Consider the following 23,793-nt stretch of genomic DNA (forward strand, 5'->3'; position numbering starts at 1 on the left):
TATTCCTGTAATCCTTCACTTTTTCTGTAAATCCTGAAATTCAGGTTAACATTTGTGAGGAAGAAAAAAAACAAGACATTGATGGTTTTGCAGGAACAAGCTGGTCACAACACATGAAATGCATTTGAAATAGTTTTATTAACTATTTTCAGGTCTTACAAAAATATGACAAAATAAATTAAAAGAAATAAATAATCCCATTTCCCAGTATTTTCTTTAAAAGATCTTTTTTTTTTTTTTTTTTTTTTTGTACAGTGGTACATTGGAAGAGCATGTGATGTTCTGTAAGTGAGGCTTTCATGAAAATGTCTTAATTTTGAGGTTCAGGTCGGGTTTTAATGTAGCTGCGGTGAGAATCTCACCTGTTCACATCCACTCTTGAAAATCCAGAACACAGTACATTTACTAAACCCATTCTGTCGTTTCCCGCTGATTTCGCATCAGACTCGTAATGCTTGTAAAATGAAGATAAGCCCAAACTCATGAAAGAGCCGCGGTTGCTTTGATGGTGAATTAGAGATGTAGCTGTCTGAGCTGCTCTCCTCATACGAGGGATGCCTGTGCTTTGCCCGATTTAAAACAGGGATGCTGCTGTTTTCTGCTATGGGACGAAGTTTTTAGAGAATCCCAAAGCTGCTCAAGATCTGTTACTTCTATTAATGCTTATTTAAAGACCTCCATTATAACAGTATGTCAAATATTTTGCTGCTGCCTACAGTGCAAGAATGAACTAAGTGGTAAATTGGTTTATGCTATAATTTCTATTCTATGAATCGTTTTACCTGAATAAGGTGGAACTATGAACGCACCTCACAACAGTATCAGTAAAAAGCCATGATCCCTGCCCTCTGGTTCTAGTCATGAGTGCTAGGAGACTGCTTCATCCTTGCGACACAAATGTTCAAATGAAAATTAATGGACTCGATTGCATCATGATGTCAGTCATCCCTGAAATCCAAATGCTGCAGGAACAAAAGGTTCTCATGAGACTTTGCTCAGCTACGTTGGACCATCTCTGTTATGTTGTTGTTATTTTTCCCTTTTAACAATGACCAGCCTGTGAGATTAATACACAAAGACGAAGATATTACATTTCTCTCTGCCCTGCACTTCTCATTTGACATTTATTATGAACAGTGACTTCCAGATATAAAAAAAAAGAACATACTGTAGATTGACAGTAAAAATATACTGTGACCACACAAATCAAAGCCCTGTCTATTTCCGTATTGCATTTAATGTCAGTGAGATCTTTTTGCCTGTCTGTGAACGTTTTCTTTTGTCTGTTCTGCCACTGAAAACTGGACCAGACTTATGAAGCTGATACATGAAAGTGGCAACGAAATACAAAAGCCTGTTTGAAGCTTACAAGTTCTGTAAACTCAAAGCAGCCCGATGGATGAAGTTCCTGTTGTTTTTAATTGCAGAAGGGGGTAAATTCTTACATTAAATATAAGACCGGAGGGAGCTGAGAGAGCTGACGGTGAGGATTGAGGGGACGTAAAGAAAAGATGCATAGAGTCGGGCTGGGGATGAATTGGTGCTGGAGGTGGGGAGGGTGGTCTGGAGTTATAGCATTACAAGTCAACTTCAACTCAGTGTTATTGCCAAAACCTTTGCCAGAGGTGAAAGTGTGGAAATGCATAGTTATTGTTTTACTCTCTCAACCTACAGTACAGTGCAATGGCCTCTGAAACTTCTCTCAGTTTTCGACTAATGACTCCCATCATGCATTTCCCTTTCAAAGTAAATCTGAACTGCAGCCAGACACTCACATTTGCTGCCCCTGCTGTCTACTGAAAACAAGTGACTGATGATTGGAGTAAATAAATAGTCAATCAAAAATCAAAACAAGTGGTTCAACATGTTTTGATGAACTGGCACCGCCTTCTGGAGAGCCTGCAGAAGGGAAATACCGATGGATGGTTTATGATGGGCTTGCTTACTAGAGGGACATACCTTTTTTTCCAACACAAAACAGTGCTCAAGTACAACAGAGTATACAGATAATACAGTACTGTGCAAAAGCTTTAGGCACTTTTAACTGTTTTTGATTGCTTTTGATGATTTTCATCCATAAAATATGACCATCCAGGAAGTGCCTGATCATCTTGCATGACAATGACCCCAAACATAAAGCCAGAGTCATAAAGAACTATATTCAGCGACAAGAAGAACAACAAGTCCTACAAGATGTTTCAAAAACCTGGCAGACAAATGCCCTGAAAACCTGTGCCAATTGTAACTCAGAGAATTGATGCCATTTTAAAGTCAAAGAGTGGTCGCAATAAATACGTATTTTTTTATTATTATTAATGTTTACAGCACTTCTGTATGAAGTTAATTGATTAATAAAAACTATTCATTGGCCTATTTTATGAAACCGCCGCCGCTTTCATTGAGTGCCTAAACACTTTGCAGAGTACTGTAGATCTTGGCTTAACAGTATAATCTGAGAAATACTGCTTTGGTTAAAAAAGCAATTTTTCATCACCAGCAAAAAGCACATATAAAAACTACATGGAGATCATCATAATCAAAGAGAAACTATTGTAATAACTAAACAAAAAATAGGCTTGTTTGAATATTCTGAAATATATCCATAGTTGTGGAGAGTGAAAACTGGTGAGCTGATAGCATGCAGCATGTGAAAGGAGGAAATTGGGAGAAAAAAAAAAAAAAAAATCCAGCTTTTGCATAATGAAATGAGGCAGGCTGGTGTCGGCGTTTTCTCCTGAAGGGAGAGATACGTTTCTATGCAGAGCATCAGGGTTTAGTGCAAAATACTTCTTAAACTCTATGCTCATTTGCCAAGTCTGGCTGGAGTGTGTGGAACGAAGCACCATCTGTGTTTACAAGGCGCTCTACGGGCTTGGATGGAGAACAGCACGCAACAGGCATCCATGCTCCATTTTCTGAAAATCACCTTCATCTACTTTTGCTTCTTGTTTTTTCTCTCTCCTCCACTGGGAAAAATATTGGTATTGACACTTCGACTTACCAAAACTCTTTTCTCTCTTTTCAAACAAATTGGTTTCTGCCACAGGATGATAGGGAGTGCACAAAGCTCAGACACCACCTTTGAAAATAAAGCTGGTGATATATCAGCAATGAGTATTGAGGGAGGGCTTGTGTGATGATTGATAAGAATTATTAAAACACCGACTGATATTGCTTTTCCATTTTTCCACTTCAGTACAAAAGTGAAGGGCCCATAAACTCCTCACAGTTAAAAATGAGACAGATATCTAATGATCACTTGCATTGTGACAGTTAAAAAACACTCTCAGTAGTTATTTGATGTACAATCTGTAATCCGTTCATACCACCATGTCGGGTTTTTTTAAGCTATTTCCTCCACAACAGGCTGTTATGTCCTACCGGGAGGCCACCGAGACACTTACAATTTCTGACTAGAAGAAATCAAGAAGTAGCTCTCTGCTTTAAAGGCTTAAAAATATTAGAAATGCAGCTCATGCATTTCTTTATGTATTGCAGACAAGGAAGAATTTGTATGCTTTGTGTGTGTAAGGAAATGTGTGTGTGTGTGTGTGTGTGTGTGTGTGTGTGTGTGTGTGTGTGTGTGTGTGTGTGTGTGTGTGTGTGTGTGTGTGTTTTTATTCGGTCATGATAGAAGGGCTTACGTCTTTCTTACAAAGCCTTTTTTTTTGTCTCTCAGCGAAAACAAAAAGCAAACCCGAAACAACGGTTATCTCTCATCGGTTTCATCTTGTCCTCTGTCTTCTTCAAGTACTTCTACACACGGCCTGTGGACAGCACAGAAGGTAGGTCGGGCCTCTCGTCACAGTAAACACATCACCTCTTCGGTTGAGATGTAACCAAAGTTCTTTTTTCTCTCTGGAGCCACTAGATTTTAGAACCGGCCAGGTCCGGGTCTGCTGAATGTCCGTTCTCGGACCCCTCCCCTCCAGGCGAGGGGATCTCGTCTGGAACGCCATTCAAGTCAGACCGGGAAGCTTGTCTTTCTGATGTCTGTGATGATGATCCTTCACCAGATCTTGGCAGCGGAGCCCCGTTCACACACGTTCCTCCCTCAGATTTCCCAAAGTTAAACAGTTTCCCAGGGTTGAAGGCTTTACTGGGTGACTGAGAACGCTCCTGAGAGCTGCTACCTGATAATGAAGATGATGATGATGATGCTGTCGCTGTGGTGTTAGTGGCTGTGGCGGTAGACGCAGAAGCAGCAGCACCTTCCTTCTTATTCTCAGGTGACTTGAGGAATTTGAAGCTCAAGAAGCCGGGCAGTTTGGGCTCGCTGCCAGTGGGCGACTGAGGGGAGCGGGCTCCACTGGAGGAGAACTTACTCTGCAGCGGGATGATCTGTTTCAGCTTCATCACATTATTATTGGCCAACAGGGAGCTGGGCCTCTTGGGCTTGTCCGACCCGCTGCCCCCTCCTCCTCCGCCCCCAGAACGTGATTTGCTGCTGTGACTTTTGTCGTGGTGGTGATCCCCAGAGGAGTCGCCTTTGCTGTCGTCCCGCTCTCTCTCTCTGCGGGCCATATGCTCCGCCTGCCTCTGCCTCTCCTCCTCCTCCCTCTTCCTCCTCTGCAGCTGCTGGTAATGCTGCTGTGCCTGCCGCTCGTGCTTCTGCAGAGGAAGGGAAACATTCCCACAATGAGTTTACGAGAATCAGCACTAGGCCAGCTAACTATTACAATACTGCGGTGCTACCCATCAGACAAATCCCTTACTACAGAATCCTGCCTGAGTACTGCAGGGGCCACTACAAGCAAATCTCTTCTCTATGCTTGGCTCTATAGCTGACTGCCCTTATTGGAACACAGTCTTAGTTTCACAATATCACAATCTCAGTTTAAAATAAACTATTTATCTCCCAATAGAAACCTGCAGTGCAGCAGAACAGCATATGTGCAGCAAAAGTTATTAAGGTGGTCTTTTGAACTTAATGAACTTCATCCTTCACTTTCAACTTTTCTGTGACAAACTGAATATGTCTTGTGTTGCCTCATCCTTTACCTTAAAGGCCTCCCTGCGCTGATAATCCAGTTTAGCCATCTCTTCTCTGACCCACATGGGAATATCAGGAATAGCCACATGGATGATGTACTTCAGGAGGATGGCAAAGTGCTGAAAACAGACAAGCAGGTGGACCAGTAGAATCAAATCAATCCAACATTTATCAAGTTGAGTAATCAGCATACAATACAGAATCAGAAGTAGGACACAGTGCTTCATAATGTTCTTAAAGTGTTCCAGCACAGCAACATTTGGGCTTTGAAATTATCCTCCTGATAGGCCTGACTTCTTTATCAGGCCAAGACAGAGCTGCAGGCTGTTTATTTCTTTCTGAATATAGACAGCCACATCCACAGAGCTGACAGAAGTGGTATCTAAATATGTTACAAGCTGTAGGAGAAACATGGAGAGCGCTTTTATGTATTTGTTCAGACTTTTCCAAAAAATTGGTGAGTTGGAGACCCATTCACTATTCATTATTTTCAGTTTACAAATCACAGATGTTTTGATTCTTTTTGTAACTTAAATAGAAAAGTTGTGAAAAACAGTTAAAATCTGTAGTATTTGAAATGATTTAAGTATGTTGTGTCGTGTTTGCAGCCCAACAACCTGGCACGCTTTCTGATTAGCGCAGTTTTTTCTGGATCCTAAGAAAAGAGTGATTTTCAGAAATGCTAGAGCTCAGAGAAAAAGTTTAGAGAAAAGCGCTGCTCTAAGCACACCAGACTGACGAGCAGGAACGCGCTTTGGGTACCTCGAGGATGACGATGGAGATGATGGCCATCTCAGGACTGAGCCACGGGAAGAGACGCTGAAGTTGACCGCATTGACCAATCAGGTAGCAATTCACTATGATGGCAATCAGGCCCATGGCTTCCATCGCAGTCTGTGAAGGAGAATAAAGAACAGGTTTCTGCTTTGCTGGAAACATAAGAAAAGTTGAAGTTGCTGAATTATTTTCCTCTGCTCGGTTATTTCAGCCAGATTTTGATAATTTGGTTAAAGTTAACACTGTTTGCATAATAATCAAGTGATTGTGACTTTTACATCTCCACAGCATATGGCAGTATCACTAGAATATTTAATTGTCTGTGAGTTTGGGTGAATTCATTTACAACCAAGGCGAAAACCTCATGAGGCTGTGTTTAACTGTCACAGAGTGTATTTCTGACCTGCCACTGGCCGATGCTCTCTACTCGGATACCGAAAGGTCTCTGCAGGCCAGTGCAGAGTTTGAAGGCATCACTGCGGATCTCAATGATGTTGTTGATGAGAGCACACATGGCGGCCAGAGGAAAGGCGGAGGAGAAGAGTACCACGTAACCAAACTGGACAAACATCTCTTGGTAGTCCTGGAAGGTGTCCTGAGAAGGAACAAAGCAGACCATTAAACCACAGCTGTACTAAAGTTAGTGTAGTCTGGGTGCTAATATTTTGCAACTAGAAGACAAGATTTCATTTCTGCAGACGTAATCAATGTGCAATGGTGCCAAATAACAAAAATTGATATTTTGGGCTTTGTAGATATATCATGGAGCCATTTTTAGCCTTTTGAAACGTAACCTAATGTTATTCACATGACATGTAGGACACGTGTGAGGTGTCATGTAACTGTGAAGGCTGAGGGATTCTGCAGGATTTATGTTGCAGTGTTTCATGTATGAAACCTGACCAAAGTATGAGAAGAACAAAAGTCAGGTGTTCCCCAGCTAGCAAAGTATATGGCTGTTGTTTACCAACTATTACGGTATTCAACATTTTTCAGTTATTTTCTGGCTAATCCAACAGAAATAACCTTTTAGTCCAACTGTAAATTGTGACGTGCTGTAGATTCGACTGTGAAATGGATCTTAATTTAAAGGCTTCATGTCTACCCAGGTGTTGCTCTCATGTATGCAGGGAAGAGAAGGAGTAAGAGTCTCCTACAGTTTTCCAAATAAATTTAATTGAACATAACACATCTGTGACTCTGATCATGATTAAACACGGTAACTAGCCTCCATCTAATCCCTGAAGCTGTTGCTGTAAACTTCAGAGAAACGTCCAACTACGTCCTGGTCAGCATGTATTCATATTCCCATGGCAGGGTGTTTATAGTGATGCAGAAATCTGGCTCACTTTTGGTTTATTTAGTGCGTCTGTTAAAGTAATGTACACACTAAGGTGAACATTGTGTAGTTTTCTTTGCCTGCCACTATACAATAAAGGGGGGGGCTACAGTTTGCTAATGGCGTTATAAACTCACAGACAAATGTTTGAGAGGATTTTTGTGTTACTGATGTTTTTTGGACAGCTGAGAGAATTTTATACTCTTTGAACAAATAAACAACAATTTTCCCTTCTAGAGATGTGATAACTGTTATCATGACATTCATGTCATAACAAACAAAAACAGGAGAAGAACAGGCAGGTTGGACAATACTGAAACTTATTCTCGGAGGTTTCAAATGATGCAAAGTGTCATCCTTTAAAACCCTGTGCAGAGCGTGCAGGTTCTTCTTACCGCATATGTCTGCATGCAGCTCTCCATCTCAGCCTGAGTGAGTGTCGTGCTCTCTCTCGCCTCAGGAGGATCTATCCAGGACTCCCTCTTTGTTTTAGGCTCCGCCCTCTCTACGCTCCGCCCTCTTCTTCTGTGACGCAGTGAAGCGCTGCTCTCAGACCCGGAGGGCAGCGAGGCAGCGCTGGCGGCAGCTGTGGCACCAGCAGCAGCGTTAATTCCCTCAGTCGCGCCTCCACCTGACTCCTTCACATCGTGGATGCCGTTGTCATCCTCATCGTCGCACATTTCGAACACGGAGGCCGGGTCCATTCCTTTTTCCACCATCGTCGGGCTCCCCTCCTCCAGGAAACTGTTGTCCATGGGGGGTCCAGTAGAGGCCGGCCTTCGGTCCACCTTAAGAACAGCACGGATCAGCAACAGCATACAACACTATTACACCATTACTACTAACAAAGTTCTACAGCATGAGCATGTTAACACACATCACACAGTGTTGTACCTTCTCTATGAAGCTGACTTTCCTCAGCTTCAATCCACAGTCGATCAAATTTTCCTCCTCCGTCTCTCCTTCGCTGAACCTCCCGCTGTCTGCCTCGTCCCTCTCGCCCCCCTCCTCCTCGTCTGGCACTCCACATCCCCCGTTCAAACACTTCTTCTCCCTGAGACGAGTTGAAGGGACAGATAGACGTCAGACTAACTGCGTGTGTTTAACTGCTCACAGTGTTTACTCAATGTCTGAGAGGCATGAATCATAACTGGAAGATAAAGTGACTTTTTATTTGAACCCAGGCAGGTCTGTTTGCAGTGACGAATTCTGTGAGTGTTGGTGTGAATGACAGATAAATACACAAGTGTTATTGTTCATCACACCAGTCAGTGTATCATTTAACCTTCTAACAACCCTACAGCACAATGGTTATTTTATTTCACTGTTACTGATGTAGAGTTTAAATAATGACTGTGACCTTCTGTCTAGATACCCCACTCCGGGCCTCGTGCCCCTTAGTCCAGGTCCCGGCATGGCCTGGTCAGAGGGAGAGGCCTGGGCTTTTCCAGCGGCCAGCCGGGCATATTTCAGCAGCACTGAGAGCAGCAGGTCCCACATGGCTCTCAGTGTAAGCTCTCCCAGCTTGTGGCGCTCATACAGGTAAGGCTGCAGCACCTCCTTCACATTTTGAAGGAACTGGCGTATGATGAGTAGAGTGGCCAGCATCTGACGAGGACAGACGAAAACAGTCACAACACAACAGGAACAGAAACAGAAACCCTTCCCCGGAAAAGCACACGCAACTTAAAATGCAGGGGGTTAGAAAAATGGTGATGAAGAACAGGAGGACAGAAGAGAGGACATAATCATAAGGTGAGAGTGCAGGAAACACCCTCAAGGAAAAAAAAATGCACCGAATCAATTGAAAGACAATTACATAATGCAGACTCGATCCACAAGCAAATCACCTATGGAAGAAAACTGTAGCTGAACGGTCCCCTTTGCATTAAAGATTTCCTCTTATAGAGATTGGAGATGCGTTCTGAAGTTTAACATGTTTTGAAGAACCAACAGGGAGCAGTGCAGCCACAGGTTTATGCTCCATCTGATTTATTCCGGATCTTCCCGTTAAAACCACTGAAACCACATTTTAAGGGCCTTTGGAGCAATGAGGCCAATGACTGGTGAGCATGGACGCTCAGAGCCTTTCAGTATTACTCACCTTGCAGAACAAATACAAATTACACACAAGACTGAGCACAGATAGGGTTAACTTAGAGGCTAATTATATGGTATACTTTCATAGTCCTGGGCTTCATTATCATTTGCAATAAGATTGTATTCGACATCTTATTTGCAGAGAGAAAGGTTAAGAAATGTAAACAGACCTTCATACAGGTTTTAAACAAACCCTAAGGCTAGCAACTTTTACTGTACTTGAAAGAAACACGGACAAAATGATCATCCAACTGTCTGCTATAATCATCCATCAGTTTGCAGACTGATTTCATGGTTCATTTTCATCTAACCGTACCTAGTATACTTTCTGTTTCCTGTGCAATGAGGGATTATTTCCACCACTGAGGGGGACTTTACTTTCACTTTTACCGAATAAAGGCGTTTCAGCTAATTTGGTGAAACTGTTCCATTCATAACCTGTAAGATCTGACTACGTCTGGTTCCTACAACATCACGGTTGGCTGTTATAATGTTGCTTTGTTTTCTGATCTCAGAAACAACCCTCACAGGTAAAATATATTCTCAAAGCTGCTAGAAATGTCAGCCAAAACTATGGAACTAGAAATCAACTGGTATTAAACCAGAATTGTGTTTTAATGCTCAAATAATGAGCAGTTATTATGTTTATCGTCTTTAATAAGCACCCAAAGGATGGACATTTTCAAGAACTGCAGCATCAGACAGCTTACAAACCGTTAATCTCAAAGAAACTGTCTCCAAGTCAAACAGTGCAGACAAACATTACTGTATGCTGTAGCTGCTAGCTACGGCCCAGAATGCAAACATAAAAGCACAATGGATTCCTGACAGGACACAGACACAATGTTACTTTCAGTCAGTGGCGGGGGAGAAGGAGATGCTGTTCTCCCACTGCTACCTGCTGGAACAGTCAGCATAGACCCGTCTGAGTCACACACTGTTACAGTCAAGATGACAGCACCAGATGGTTTTCATTTTAGTCACTTAAGAGTGAATTAAATGCTAACTGAAGGTTTTTGCATGCTTCGGTCAGCTTTTTAACTTAATTAGTTTCTCTCTAATGAAGTGCAAACAGGGATAGTCATGTCTGCTTATGTTTTCAAGGTAATTCCACTCCTGCAAACAGCTTAAGCAAGAGGACTGACTGACTGACTTAGAAAAAAGTAAATATAGTTTGTCAAATATTTGGAAAGGCTGGGCTGTACTGGTAGAAACTCAAGGCAGGGAAACGTATGAAATCCAGCGACGTTAACAGATTATGACGAGCTCAGTGAAGTGGCACTTTGGCTGAGAGTGCAACAGAAACTGACAGATGGCGAGAAGTTGAGGTACGAGTGGTGAGAGTTTCATCGGGAAAAAAATAAAACAGATTCACAAAAACTGCATGGAGGGAAGAGACCAATAAGAAATGTACTTCAAATCCCCATAATAAAGAAAAAACAACAACAAAGATTCTAGAATGTTTTGAAGTTTCAATCAGCAAAAAAAAAAAAAAAAAAAAAAGATAATTTAAATAAAAAAATCTGACAGCTACAAATTCTCCAAAAATAGATATGTAAGAAACAGCACTCTAAGAATTATTCACAATAAAACCATTAAAATGATCAGCTTTGGAGTTACAAGCTTTCACCACACAATCAATATGCAAACCCGAATATGTTCTTTTACACAGCAGGCTGGTTTCTTATTGCGTGGCATGCAAAGAGATACCAGAGGCGGTCAGGAGTGGACCTTGAACCTCTCACCCAGACTGGATTAACAGGGATCATACTTTGGACCTGAGTAAAGCCCTGAAGAACCCGGGAACAGACAGCACAAGCATCTGGATCTTGAAGAAGAGTGAAGGCAGCACATTGACCCGGACCTGCCGCTGCAGACTCCGTAACAGAGACAACACCAGCAGCATCTTCCACAGACGAACAAATGGAGGGATGTGTGGATGAATGGGTTTGGAAATAAAAGCATGTAAGCACATACAGCAAATCATTTAAAAGGTGGGAGATTGCACCTATGCATTTTTGAAAGTAGATAAATCATTGAACCAAATGTGTGAAGGGCAAACTTTAGAGCCGGGGCATTTCTTACCTCTTTCAGGCGCTCCATGTCTTTGAGGTAGAATCCAATGTAAAAAAGGCTGAGATAAGAATTTACAAACTGAAACTGGAAGACAAAGAAAAGCTGGGTGTCACTAAGAAGAAATGTGTCAACAGGAATGATATTAAAAACTAACTTTCAAAGTTAGGTAAGTTAACTTTGGTAAATTAATCATTGTAAAATAAAGGGAGACACTTACAAGAACCATTTTGATGATGAGATTTTTCTCATAGGCACTCTGGAGTCTATAGTTTTCTGTGGAAACACAACATAATCCATCTCTTAATTTATCTACTGAACCACTCAGAGAATGTAATACACTGTCAGATTAAAGTATCAAAGTAGAGATAAATAAAGATCCATAAAGAAAATTATGGTACTTTATGAAGATTTTCCTCTACTACAGATGCTCTGAGGGCAGACTCGGATCAGTCCAGCTTCACTCTTACCCATGTCATTGAGCCAGCAGGCAATTTTCCTGTACACCTCGTCACATGCAGTCACAGTGATAGCTAGCATGATTTTGGGGATGAAGCGAGCTAGCCGAGGCATTTCCTTGATCCCCATCACAAACTCCTGCAGAGACAAATGCAGCTTTTTACTGGTCAGCCTCAAGAAAAGACACCTTACGATTGTGTTCACTATTGGACCAACACTTTGAGGGAGAGAGAACTTGCTATTGTATCATTTGTAAGGGGTTCAATCCATAACCTGTTTTCTCTGTGGTTCAAGAACAGACATTTAACAAGCTTAATTGCATCATTAAAACCACCCATAAAAGAAATATCGATAAACTCAAAGAGATGCAAAGTAAGATGATTTTACAATTAAACCCATCACTGCTGCATGCATAAAAGCGGGACATAAGAAAAGACAGATGCTGACAGCTGACTGACCTGCAGCTCAAAGCAGATGAGCATCACCAGGAAGACAAAACAGAGACAGAGGATACAGATGGGCAGGCTGACGAACCACCTGAACACACGCCTCCGCCATGGCGGATAGTAGAACTCCTCACATCCTGTTATGGGACTGCAGCGCTTCACTCCCTGCAGACCGACAGAGAAAGTTTGAAACAACATGACAGAGGAAAGAAGATGACACAAAGTTGGAAGGAATCCGGAGCTTTATTTTTTTTTCTCACCCGAAACTGAGGCCGCGGCTCCTCCAAGGATTCGGCAGGTGTGTCCAGTGTTCCCCACTTGTACGCCAGCTCGGCCCCTCTCCTCTTCCACCGCTCCAGAAACAGAGTGGCCCACACCACGTTGAACAGTGCAAACACCACGCAGCAGATGTCGCGGCTCGTCTGAGACAGCCCACACACAAACATGCAAACGTTTATGACTATGATCAGGTGGTATGATTTTTCTGGTGGTCATGTAAGTTGTTTTAGGGGTGTTTCAGAGTCTCTCCTCACCTGGTCGGACTCAGTGAGCATCCAAAGCACAAAGCCGATCACAGCAGGGTATAACATGGAAGTGGTGTAGAAACCCAGCCAGGCAAAATACATGGCAATCTTCACCCCAAAGTAGTCACAGATATCATCTGTATAAGTTATTGATAAAATACAAATTACAATAAATAAGGTGAATGAACATTTTGTCCTGGTAACAGTGTAAAAGAATGGAATGAACAAAGCACAAAACAAGAAATGCAATGCAAGTGATTTGAACTGTGTTTAAAGTACGATCTTACATGGTGTGATTGTACCAGCGTGTTAGAGGTGTGTGTGCTTTGATCTACCGACCTAAGGGCTGTTTCTCACAAACAGCCTGGACCCAAGACTTCATCAGCTGACTGAGGATCCTCTGCTCGTGCAGAGGAAACACCTGCTGGATCACACCTCTCGCACTCAGCTCTGGTACTGCAGAGAATAAACCATAGAACAAAACAAACTGAAGTTCATCATTTTTAGCTACAAGAGTAGATGCATGTATATAATAGAGAATATTAAAAGTACGGACTGCATTAAAAAGTCACATCCATCACAACCAAAACAACTTTTTTGGAGATTATCTCCAAAGCCAGTCTGCTGTTCAATAAAGACAAAGATAATAGTGTTTAACTACACAGTACTGAGACAGGAAGGAGCTTACTGATTGGCTGGCCCTCGAGGAAGTTGATATTATGAAGCACCTCCCCGTGTTTGGCACGTAGATTGTCCAGCCAGTATTTAATTATGCTCTGCCTCTCCTGCAGTGGACATGGAATGTTAGAAAAACTCACATGAGCATATTTATCTGCATAGATGTGTGTATGTGTGTGTGTGTGTGTGTGTGTGTGTGTGTGTGTGTGTGTGTGTGTGTGTGTGTGTGTGAGAGAGAGAGAGAGAGAGAGAGAGAGAGAGAGAGAGAGAGAGACTGACCTGCGATGTGAAGAAGCACAGCTCGCTCTCAATGTTCTCGTAGATGTAGTCTTCCTCACAGGAGAAGTTTCGCGTTCCTGCACCAAACTCTGGCTTCACGGCTTTCCTCAGTCCCATCTCCTCAGCACCTCGCAGCAAACTGCAGGAAAACATTAAACCTCCTTATGTTCCTGCTCGGCTCCCAGAAGAATGTAGGTGGAGGGAGCAGCGCAGAGTGACTGCATAGTAACAGCACGAGAGCATTGTTCTTTCCAGTTGTGACAAAAAAAAAGCATTCATGCCAGGTATTTAAATTGCATCTTGTGCACGAACATTGTTTTTTATCCAGATTATGAGGGACATGACAACATTTTGATGGTCAATGTGTTTGTTTAAGATGACTTAACAATTTGTCATTTGACAAAAAAGTAATTAATTGTTTTATTTAACTGGGAAAATGCCAACCATTTGCTGTTCTTGGCTTCTCAAGTATTAGGATTTGCTACATTAATTTGTTTTTTGGACTGAAGGTTGGACTGAAGGTTGGAAGATGTGACTCTGGGACATTTAGGCAGGCATTTTTTTTATCATCTTTTTTTATTTTCTAGACTAACAATTGATCCCAAAATATTTTTCTTTGACGTCAGTGATGTGTTTTTTTTTTTTTTTTGGCTGCGCAAGATATTTCAACATAATTTTACAGCATTTTTATTTGTCCAGTGTTCCAGGTTGATAAGGAAAATAATGGCAAACACTAAAATTATCAGAGATGGATTGTCCTTCAGTCTCAGTTTCCTTCAACTCTTCTAATGTCTTAACTCATCACCCTCTCTCATCATCTCATTTTCCATCAACCCCTCCTCCATGTCTCCTCTCTTTCTTCTTCCTTCTTCTTTCCTCAGCCACACTGTCTCTGCTTCCCTTCCCCTTCAGTCGTCATCCCTCTGTTTATCACAGTCCTCTTCTCTCCTTCGCCCACCTCCCTTTACCTCATCATCCCTCTCCTCTTCTCTCTTTCTGCCCTTCCCAGCGGCCTTGTGCTGAAATGACAATAATAATGCAGCACCACACCCTCCGTTCTCCACAGGCCAACAGCTCACCTCGTTCTAACATGTACATGTATGCTGTATATAGTCTACACACACACACACGCACGCACGCACACACGCACACACACACACACACACACACACACACACACACACACACACACACACACACACACACACACACACACACACGCACGCGCGCACGCACACACACACAAGCAGAGTCTAGGTGGGCCTGTAACATCCATCCATCCATCATGCAGCTCCATGCTCTTGGAGGGGCACTCCAGTAAAGAGCGGACAGCATCATGATGGATTACAGCAGAAATGTGAGGTGTAAGCTTCTGCATCACTGTTGAATACTGCTTAGTGCGCAGCAGCATCACAATGAAGGTCCTTGTCTGAGGAAAAAACAAGGCTGTACCTATTTAAACCAACTGTTCAGTAATATGAGCCAATGACTACAGGGCCTTTCAAAGGTGTGCAGATCCTGCTGCTGCCAAGAATCTTAATACGATCCCCCTCTATTATTTAATCCAAAAGTGTATCGCCTTTAACACTCGTTCTCCCCAAATACAAGATGTCTTAATGTGGAGATGCAGTCAAGGGCAACGTGTGGACAAAAGTAACCTTGTAAAAGAGCAGAGTACTGCTGAGGGAGAGCACCGCATGGAGGGTTTATGCTAATTTAGCAAATATCTATCACACGTAATGTAGAAACTCAGCAGAACAGGACGGCATGCTGTAAATTGCGCAGTCAGAGCTGAGGGGTGAGTAATGGATGGTATGTCAGGTATGAAAAGAGGACGAGGGTATTTATATCCCACTTAGTATGTTAATTGCTTAACTTGTGCTTTCTACTACAGGTTGTTTTCAAAGCAATAAATAGAGCCTTAACAATAAATCTTTACCTGATAATATAAAAGATGCTAAACAACACACGACTCAGTAAGGTTTTATTCTCAGATTAAAAAAAGATAGGAAAATTCTCACTGCTTCAGTTTGCAAAGGGACAACTATCCAAGGTGAATTTCTAAGGATGGAATATTTTCTGGGTTATCGTTCCTATCACATCAAATGTAGGTCAGCCTATCTAACAGCAGGTGTGTGTGTGTGTGTGTGTGTGTGTGTGTGTGTGTGTGTGTGTGTGTGTGTGTGTGTGTGTGTGTGTGTGTGTGTGTGTGTGTGTGTGTGTGTGTGTGTGTGTGTGTGTGTGTGTGTGTGTTTGTGTGGAGAGAGAGGAGAGTACGATTGGGTCACACAGCAATTATTTTCCTTGAGCATTTCATCTAAAACCCACTGGCACACTTTCAGAAAGCTCTCTCCATCCTCCCACCACTTTCCTGACTCCTTCCTTTTTGTTTCTCTTTGTCTTTCTGCTTCCAACCTTCTCTTTATCTCATATTCTTTAGGCCTCTGTCTCTCTTGACCACTCCCCATGTTTCTTTTTTCTTTGCTCCAGACCATCTATCTATTCCTATTCCATTCATGGGTAAAGATTTTTTTGTTTTTTCAGAAGTCCGTTGTTAAATGCACAGTCAGCAAAGAGGTCTCAACATTCGTCAAAAGGTGAAATGCAGTATGGAAGGACTGCTACCCCGATCCTCTGGATTGTATTTCTCAAACCAAAGTCATCGCTGAGATTAAAATGACCCTGGACTCATCCTAAATTTCCTTCCAGATTTTTTTTTTCCAAAATGAGAGACTGTGACCGGGCAGCGCAATCAGAGCGAATATAGTCCATACAGTTTGGCCTAACAGTAAACCTTCTGCAGAACTTTAAATAACCTGCAGCACAGCCGCCAAAGGAGTATAGCGCCGATACACCAGGCATCATGGCAGTTTCACTGATAATTCATTGTGTATGAGCTAAACTGCTGTGCCTACTGTAGCTGCTGCTAAATATAAAACCACAATCAAACGAGGTACTATTTTACACCATCACAGAGCTGCAGGGATATTTTTGTCTTTTACATCCTAATTTGAGTAGAAGCATTTAAAAATAGATACACGTCAAACTAAAAGAGAAATACAGTGTTATTCATGAGGCAGTTTGTTCATTTCTTGTTCCTTCCTCTCACTCTGGAGTAAAGTTACAGCTGGAGCTTCTCCTGTTAACAGTGACGAAGTGATTCCTTCACAGAGCTACAGTTAACAGTTGTAACAGCATTATACCTGTTTCGATGTATCTGATATACACCGAGGTCCGAACAATCAGGTCTTTATAATATAAATCTTATATATTTTAATACATTTAAAATGAACAGTTAAACATTTTGCAAAATACACTTCTTTTCTTTCTTGTTGACAGTTTCTCAATAAGAAATGTTAACTATGAAGCTAAAGCTGGGAGTTAATCTTTTTTTTTTTTAGCTTAGTATAAACTACAGGCCAGTTTTTGTACAATTAAATAGATGCCAGCGAGATTTAGAGGCATTTTCTGGTACCTTTGGATGCAGCCAGGCTAGCTGTTGCAATGCTAAGACAAAATACAGTAAATTCTTTGTGACTGCTACTTTATCTGGCAAACAAACTGACTTGACATATTTAGCAAATTAACATATGAAAGAGTAAGATAACCCGAACATCCTATAGTTTAGGATCACAACAAACAATAACTAATGCTGCATACCTGATAGTAAAATTTTGGTTTTGATTTATTAATCAAGGTTTTAAATCATTTATCAAGTAAAAATGACCAATATTTACATTCCAGTGTGAAGTTTGGCTCCTTTTCCCTGTTTTATGTTACTGTTAGCTAAGTATCTTCTGGTTGGACAAAACAAGATATTTGCAGACGTAAAACGTTAATAATTTTCTGACATTTGAAAGACAAGACGACTATTTGGTATACTGAAAAACAAATTACGGAATAATCAATAATGATAACCAGTAGCTGCAGCTCAACTGTCAATACGATCCTGCACAGATGAATAAGTGAATACACCCTTGCAAAATGGGCTGTTAACAATAAACAATCGGAGAGTCCCGTCTGGGCAGATTTCTTACTTTTCATATGTCGCGGTGACGAAGAATGCGTAGACCTGCGTGTGCTTATGATGTCGGATTTGGATGATGAGCTCTGGGATTCCCAGCCGGATGTGGTTCAGTAGCCATAGTAACGTGTGGTCATCTGTAGTGTCTGTGGCAGGAAATGAAAAATAGAAATACATTTTCAAACAGACCCACGCATCGCTGTGTGCAGGAGCTGCCGAGTACTCCCACAGTCTTCTACTATTTATGCCTGAGCTGCAGCTGGAGGTTAAGAGTCATACTACCGAACACTTAAGGGAAACTTGTCTCCACTGCTTCTTTCTACTGCAGAATAATAGTTAAAGAAAGAAATTAAGGACATAAAACGTTATTGCTTTGTTCTTTGCCTGGAGAATGAGAAAGTAAATTTACAGTTCACAGCTTTCCACAAATTCTTAATGAAACAATGGATTAAGATTACATTTCACTTTTTGTGGGGCTGCTGTGAACATTGGAGCATCAAAATGAAAAAAGACTTCTATTTGGCAAATTTCTGTTTAATTACATTATGCAAATGTGTGTGTGTTCTCACACAATATTGAGAGGAACAATATTTTAAGCTTAATAGTGAGAATGTTGGAAAGTTGGAAACATGGCCATCTTTCACTTCGTCAAAAGGGGCTGTTTGAGGATTCTGTTTTAGTAGCATTGAAATATTTTGATTATTTAAATCGGTAGATCAACAGAACATAATTCTGTAATTAGCCAGATATTTTCTGGATTCAGCTTCTCAAATATGAGGATTTGCCCCTTTTTTTTTGTCCTACATGATTTTCTATGGAATAGCTTCGGAGTTTGTGTGCATAGTAAATAATCTAAAGGTATCACTTTGAGCTCTGGGAAATTGGGATTGCCATTTCTTTGTGTATTTTTGAATAATTTGCCGATCAAAAGATGATGACAATAATGATTAGTTTATATTACAGTTAAGATTAAAAGAGCAATATGTAAGAAATATGTAAGATGAGTTTGTAAGTTAAGATGTGATATTGAGTCACTGTAACGTCCAGTCTGCCCTCAGCCGGACTCTCAGAGTTTGCTAGTTCAGTATAAAGAGCTGTCTCCAGCGGTGGAAGCTAATGCCAATGTTAACTGTTCTTCTGCCTCTACTTTGTCAAGAGTTTCAGCCATTGTTGTGTTTACTGTTCTATGAATTCAACACCACCGAGGGCCACTAGGGGTTGGCTCCAAAAAGTCCCTGGCTCCATAGACTCCCATTCAATTTCTCCCATTAAAAACAAAGTCAATAAATTTTTTCTATAAGTTATTTTGTTGGTTCTAAATAAAGTCTCCTTCTTATTAGTTTTCTGGAGGTCCATCTGAAAATAATCCCATCATTAATTAAAAAATAAAACTCATAATAACTTGTGTTTGGAGGCGTGTTTATTTGATTGACAGGCCTACGGAGCAGCCAGGTTTACGCTATCAGTGGGCAGGTCATAGTATCATCGGCTTTCCAATCAGATCGATTCAGATCCACCGCACACTCCTCCCCAGCTCATCCAAATATGGTCACATATGGCTTCAAAATAGTAAGATTGAGATGGCCAAAATCCAAACTGGAGACTTCATAATGGCAGTTTCCAAACCAGTGGGTGACGCCACGGTTGATTGCGGCTTGGTTATAATATGCTACTTCTTCTTCCTATCATGTTGGACTGACGGCAAACTGGATGCCTCAGTGAGTCAGTGTTGAGGAGCGAGGTGGTATAACAAGACTGGACTGGCCAGGGATAGCTGGTTAGCATGCTAACTTCAGTAGACATCTGCACAACAAAATACATTGACTTAAAATGCTATTTCTTCATTTTGTGTGAATAATTTTATTTCATTTTTGAAGGTTTTAAAATAAAAATCACACAGACCACACCTTAAAGGGTTAAAAGCTACACCGTGTCATTGAGGGATCTCACACAGATAGAAATACAAACATATGTGTGTATGTGTTTGAGTGCCTGACCTGCAAATGTCATGAGGACATCACAATTCTCTGTGGGCACCGTCTTCATCCAAGACTTATGAGACATGATGTGTCTCCCAGCCTGAAGCAGCCGCTTTCCAAACAACTTATCTGAAAAGCAGAGAGAGAGAAAGACAGACAGACGGAGAGGGACAGGGAGAAAGAGAGAGAGTCACCTTTTCAAAGTGAAACACTGTAAGGAGTAATGACATTTCTAATATTTTCAGCAAACCCCCCTCCAAAACTCTTACCCCTGCTGCCCCAACACACACACACACACACAAAACTGTCCTTCTCGACAGTACAGATTTAAATGTCACAGCCCTTCGCCTCACAACACGAGGCTGACACAAATAATCCTGCCCTGCCAAGAGCAGAGGCCACACATTGTCTAAATTGTCACATACACACAGAGACACTCAACTCAATCAACTCCACACATCCTACTGCAGCTACATCTCAGTGTGGGGATATGTCCCGAGTCTTAGCGACACCAACATACAATACTTGAACTGTAAAATAATAATCTTCAAGGTTTTCAAGGTAAAAATCTCAACTATGCTGAATATACAGTCATAGTTTCAGCTTCCGTGTAGAATTACACACCAAAAATAGCTCTACTGTAGCCACAACAAAGCCACTTTAATGCAGCAAACTGAAGGCCAACGATGCACAATGTACAGTATATCTCTTCTGGTGTGGATACTGTAGCATCATGGGAAGAAAAAAAACATTTTAAGAAAACTGCCCCTGTGTTTTTTCTGGCTCATATGAACTATATCTTTGCTCTGACACCCTCTTCATCAATCACTGACCTTGTAGAGTCTCATATTCCCACTGATATAGCAGCGCAAATAGTTTAAAGACGACCAAGTGAAATGTAACCAGTGTTCGCCAAGACCCTGCTCAGCTGTCAGAAGACAATTTGTGAAAACTATTTTCCGGGTCCTGAATAATAATGACAGCCGCCTGGAGAGAATGTCCATCCCACAGCAGCCCAGTAATCAGTGAGGCGTGAGTTGTCAGAGGAGCTGGAGAGGAAGGCACTTTCCAAAGATCAGTTCAGTATCACAGCATTCATCCAATAGTTCACTATTGGATTATTTGTATGTATTTCAAGCAGTACAATGTATTAGAAATGTGAAATAAATCAATTAAATTTTACACTTGAGGACACACACAGGCCAAGGTCATGGTAGGCTGTAAATTTTGCCACGATATCATCACTATTAACATGATGCTGTAAATCAAACTGCATCTCTATGTGGTCTGTGGATCCAGTAAACACCTGTCTCATAAAAAAAAAAAGCATCAGTGTGCCCCTCTACTTCCTGGAACAGAGAGTATATTGTGGGGCATAATAAGCCTTGTTTTGCTGCCTAGTTCAAATTTTGCAGTTTTATTATATATTTTAGGAATTCTTTCTTCCATGTGTCATTTTAAGCTTTTCTCTCTGTTTTCCCTTCTTGCAAAGCACCACGGTTCTCACCCAAAAAGGTTCTGGTAAAAATAAATTAGAGCCATTAGAGACACAGAGGATGCCAACAAAATGTAAAAACAACAACAACATTACCCAGTAAATCTCATGACTTGTCTACCTTTAAAAAAAATAAATCCAGCCAACTATATTTGGCAGTGAATCGTATCTTCTGTCAAGATAAATCTATTAGAGTTACTTTTTGAGTTGCAGATAGCATTACTATTTAAAGAATCTCACGAGTACTTACAAAGAGCTTGTGACAATTTGATCTGGCTCCACACCGCTTTTCCCCTCTGAAGAACATTTTCAAACATCGCAACAGACTGAGCAGCAAACAGCAAGGTATTTTTGACTCTTTAATATTGAGTGTTTCCCCTCGATAGTGAAATCTGACTGGTTGCTCCACTGTGCTTTAGATGAAATGCTGCAGGCAGTGCTGCGACATGACAGCAATTCTAATGAGTCCTGTATTCATCGCTGAGAGCAACAGACACACGCACGCACTCCTGGAACAGCCAGCAGATTGGTTTCAAGGCTTCAGTTTGTGCCCCAAACTGAGCTAATGCTCGGATGGTTTGTGTGTTTGTTAGGATGTTGAACATAAACAGCGATTAATACACAGCCTATGAAAATCTCACTGCAAGGACTTGGCCTGTCTGGTAGGTTTGCATGTGTATGTTTATGTATAAGAGTGTGTTTTTGCTCTATACAAACTAGGAATGTGTATTTGAAGCAAAGCTACTATTCGAAATTCGCTCTGAACTATTTGATTTTTCTTCTAATATTGATTGAATTAGATGTAACATTTACTTTGCAGCAACATTAACATTAGGTGACATTTACATACATGTACATGCTGCTTACATATGCCTTAATATTATATGAAAAAAGTACATTTCAATAAAGGAAGCTTCAGGCAGACAATAAGTCAGTTATAGTCACAAGCCGCTGTCCAATCATTTATGACTTTGGATGGTGCACTATATTTACGACATCGCTCCTATGTACATTAGCCGACTACAGATCTGTAACTAACTCCCTCAGCCTCCTCTGCAACAGAAAACGTAGGTTTTTTTTGGGACTGTCTGTGTCAAGCTTGTGCAGATTTTTCCAGAGCATTACATAGAGTCTGTAATTCTGAAATAGTGAACGGTTAAGTCTGATGTCAGTGTGCTGCCTGAACTGTAAAAAAAACTGTCATTAGGCTATCATCATATTGCTTTTGAGTCGTCGCCCATTGTTTGCATTCCCATTTAACTAATAAGCTTCATCCCTTCTCCAACCGAGTTTGATTTAACAAAAGTAATCAATTAGCATTGATAGATATGACCTAGTTTTACCTCATTTGTGATCTTCTTGAAAAAGTGAGTTCAACACATAATTTGTGTGCGATTACTATCACACATTTTACAGTGTTCGAATGATTGACTTAAAGTATTTACAATTTTAAAGTGCTTACAAATTCCACCCATTTTTATGAATCTTCTTAATGAAATAAATCTCTCACTACAAAGACAAATTAGCCAAAAGGTAATTTATGTTGGCAAAAATAAGATGATTTCGGAGTTTGAAAGCCCCTTTGGCCCTGTACAGAAACCAGGTCGCTGTGGAGTAGGTTGGCCCGGGACTGGCAGAGATACAGATAAAACCTGTATGACTCACGGCACTCACAGTGAGATGACTGTTCCAGGGCTAATGCTTATCTGACAGCAGCCAGGCAGGAGAAACAAGCAGGGTGTCTTTCTGTGATCCGCATCGCTCTCTGAAGCATTTCTGTGGGATGTTTATGTGTGTGTGTGTGTGTGTGTGTGTGTGTGTGTGTGTGTGTGTGTGTGTGTGTGTGTGTGTGTGTGTGTGTGTGTGTGTGTGTGTGTGTGTCCGCACAGGTATTTGTCTATGTGCATGTGTGTGTGTGAGACTGAGACACAGTAGAAAGTACTAGATTATTCGGGTGTAAAACACTCAGGCGAAGCACTAAAATGAAGGTCAAAGACACTTAAAGAAAGACCTGATGATGCATTCACTGCCTTCCCAGGCTGTGCAACTCTGTTTGATAATGGGCTGGTCTTTATGCATGGCTGAAGCAGCTTTGGGTCAACTTTAAAGATTTAAATTCAAGTAAAAGTTATTTACTACTTTTACTAATCAAGCTTTGGTCTGAATCTTTAATCCGGGACAAAAATTTGGGTTAGGCTGAAAAGGGACATATTACTATGTATGTTAATCTGAGACATGTTCTTTACATGAGGCTGAAGTAATCCAGGCTAACATGCTGTTATCAGGCTAAACTAATCCTGGTAATCCTCTTCGAGCTAATGTAAATCTTTGAATGCAGTTTGAGGATTGATTTCCTAATCCTGGATGAAGTTACCGTGAATAAAAGTGCACTATTTTAAAATAAAGGCAAAATGAGTAGTCGTAATCAACATTCAAATGACAGTGCTGATCGGGTAATAGCAGTTAACTGAGGTAAATGTTCTGGCAAAGCTCTCAGCATTGCCAGAATCTCTGTATATTCAGTCTCATTTATGTGTTCCTGCACTATACTGCTGTTATTTTATCCACCTTTGTTCTCCCGCCTTTGTCCTGTTAAAGGACCAGTGGGTAGGATTTAGGAGGATCTA

The 23,793-nt window shown here is 41.2% G+C and overlaps 1 protein-coding gene across 2 annotated transcripts in view; it reads right to left on the reverse strand.

The window, feature by feature from the left end:
• Positions 1–119: 119 nt before the first annotated feature.
• Positions 120–23,793, reverse strand: part of ano8b (anoctamin 8b) — a 38,207-nt gene continuing 14,533 nt past the window's right edge. Inside the window, exons 1-19 of one of the 2 annotated variants that reach the window (XM_069718112.1) lie at positions 21,417–21,550; positions 19,690–19,800; positions 17,706–17,838; positions 13,669–13,807; positions 13,400–13,496; positions 13,051–13,167; positions 12,721–12,848; positions 12,448–12,609; positions 12,200–12,352; positions 11,753–11,879; positions 11,503–11,558; positions 11,295–11,369; positions 8,470–8,717; positions 8,004–8,163; positions 7,505–7,897; positions 6,174–6,365; positions 5,756–5,887; positions 5,002–5,112; positions 120–4,611 (exon numbers count right to left, since the gene is read on the reverse strand). In XM_069718112.1, the coding sequence (XP_069574213.1) occupies positions 3,868–4,611; positions 5,002–5,112; positions 5,756–5,887; positions 6,174–6,365; positions 7,505–7,897; positions 8,004–8,163; positions 8,470–8,717; positions 11,295–11,369; positions 11,503–11,558; positions 11,753–11,879; positions 12,200–12,352; positions 12,448–12,609; positions 12,721–12,848; positions 13,051–13,167; positions 13,400–13,496; positions 13,669–13,807; positions 17,706–17,838; positions 19,690–19,800; positions 21,417–21,483 (3,345 nt within the window). In that variant the 5' untranslated portion in view covers positions 21,484–21,550 and the 3' untranslated portion in view covers positions 120–3,867. Of the gene's footprint in view, positions 4,612–5,001; positions 5,113–5,755; positions 5,888–6,173; positions 6,366–7,504; positions 7,898–8,003; positions 8,164–8,469; positions 8,718–11,294; positions 11,370–11,502; positions 11,559–11,752; positions 11,880–12,199; positions 12,353–12,447; positions 12,610–12,720; positions 12,849–13,050; positions 13,168–13,399; positions 13,497–13,668; positions 13,808–17,705; positions 17,839–19,689; positions 19,801–21,416; positions 21,551–23,793 lie in introns of those variants that run through there. The other variant, XM_069718111.1, reaches the window with a different exon arrangement.

The sequence above is a fragment of the Brachyistius frenatus genome, unplaced genomic scaffold, assembly GCF_029030835.1.
Source record: "Brachyistius frenatus isolate BFR_SWC_R1_liver_20210118 unplaced genomic scaffold, ASM2903083v1 Contig_186, whole genome shotgun sequence".
NCBI lineage: Eukaryota > Metazoa > Chordata > Actinopteri > Embiotocidae > Brachyistius > Brachyistius frenatus.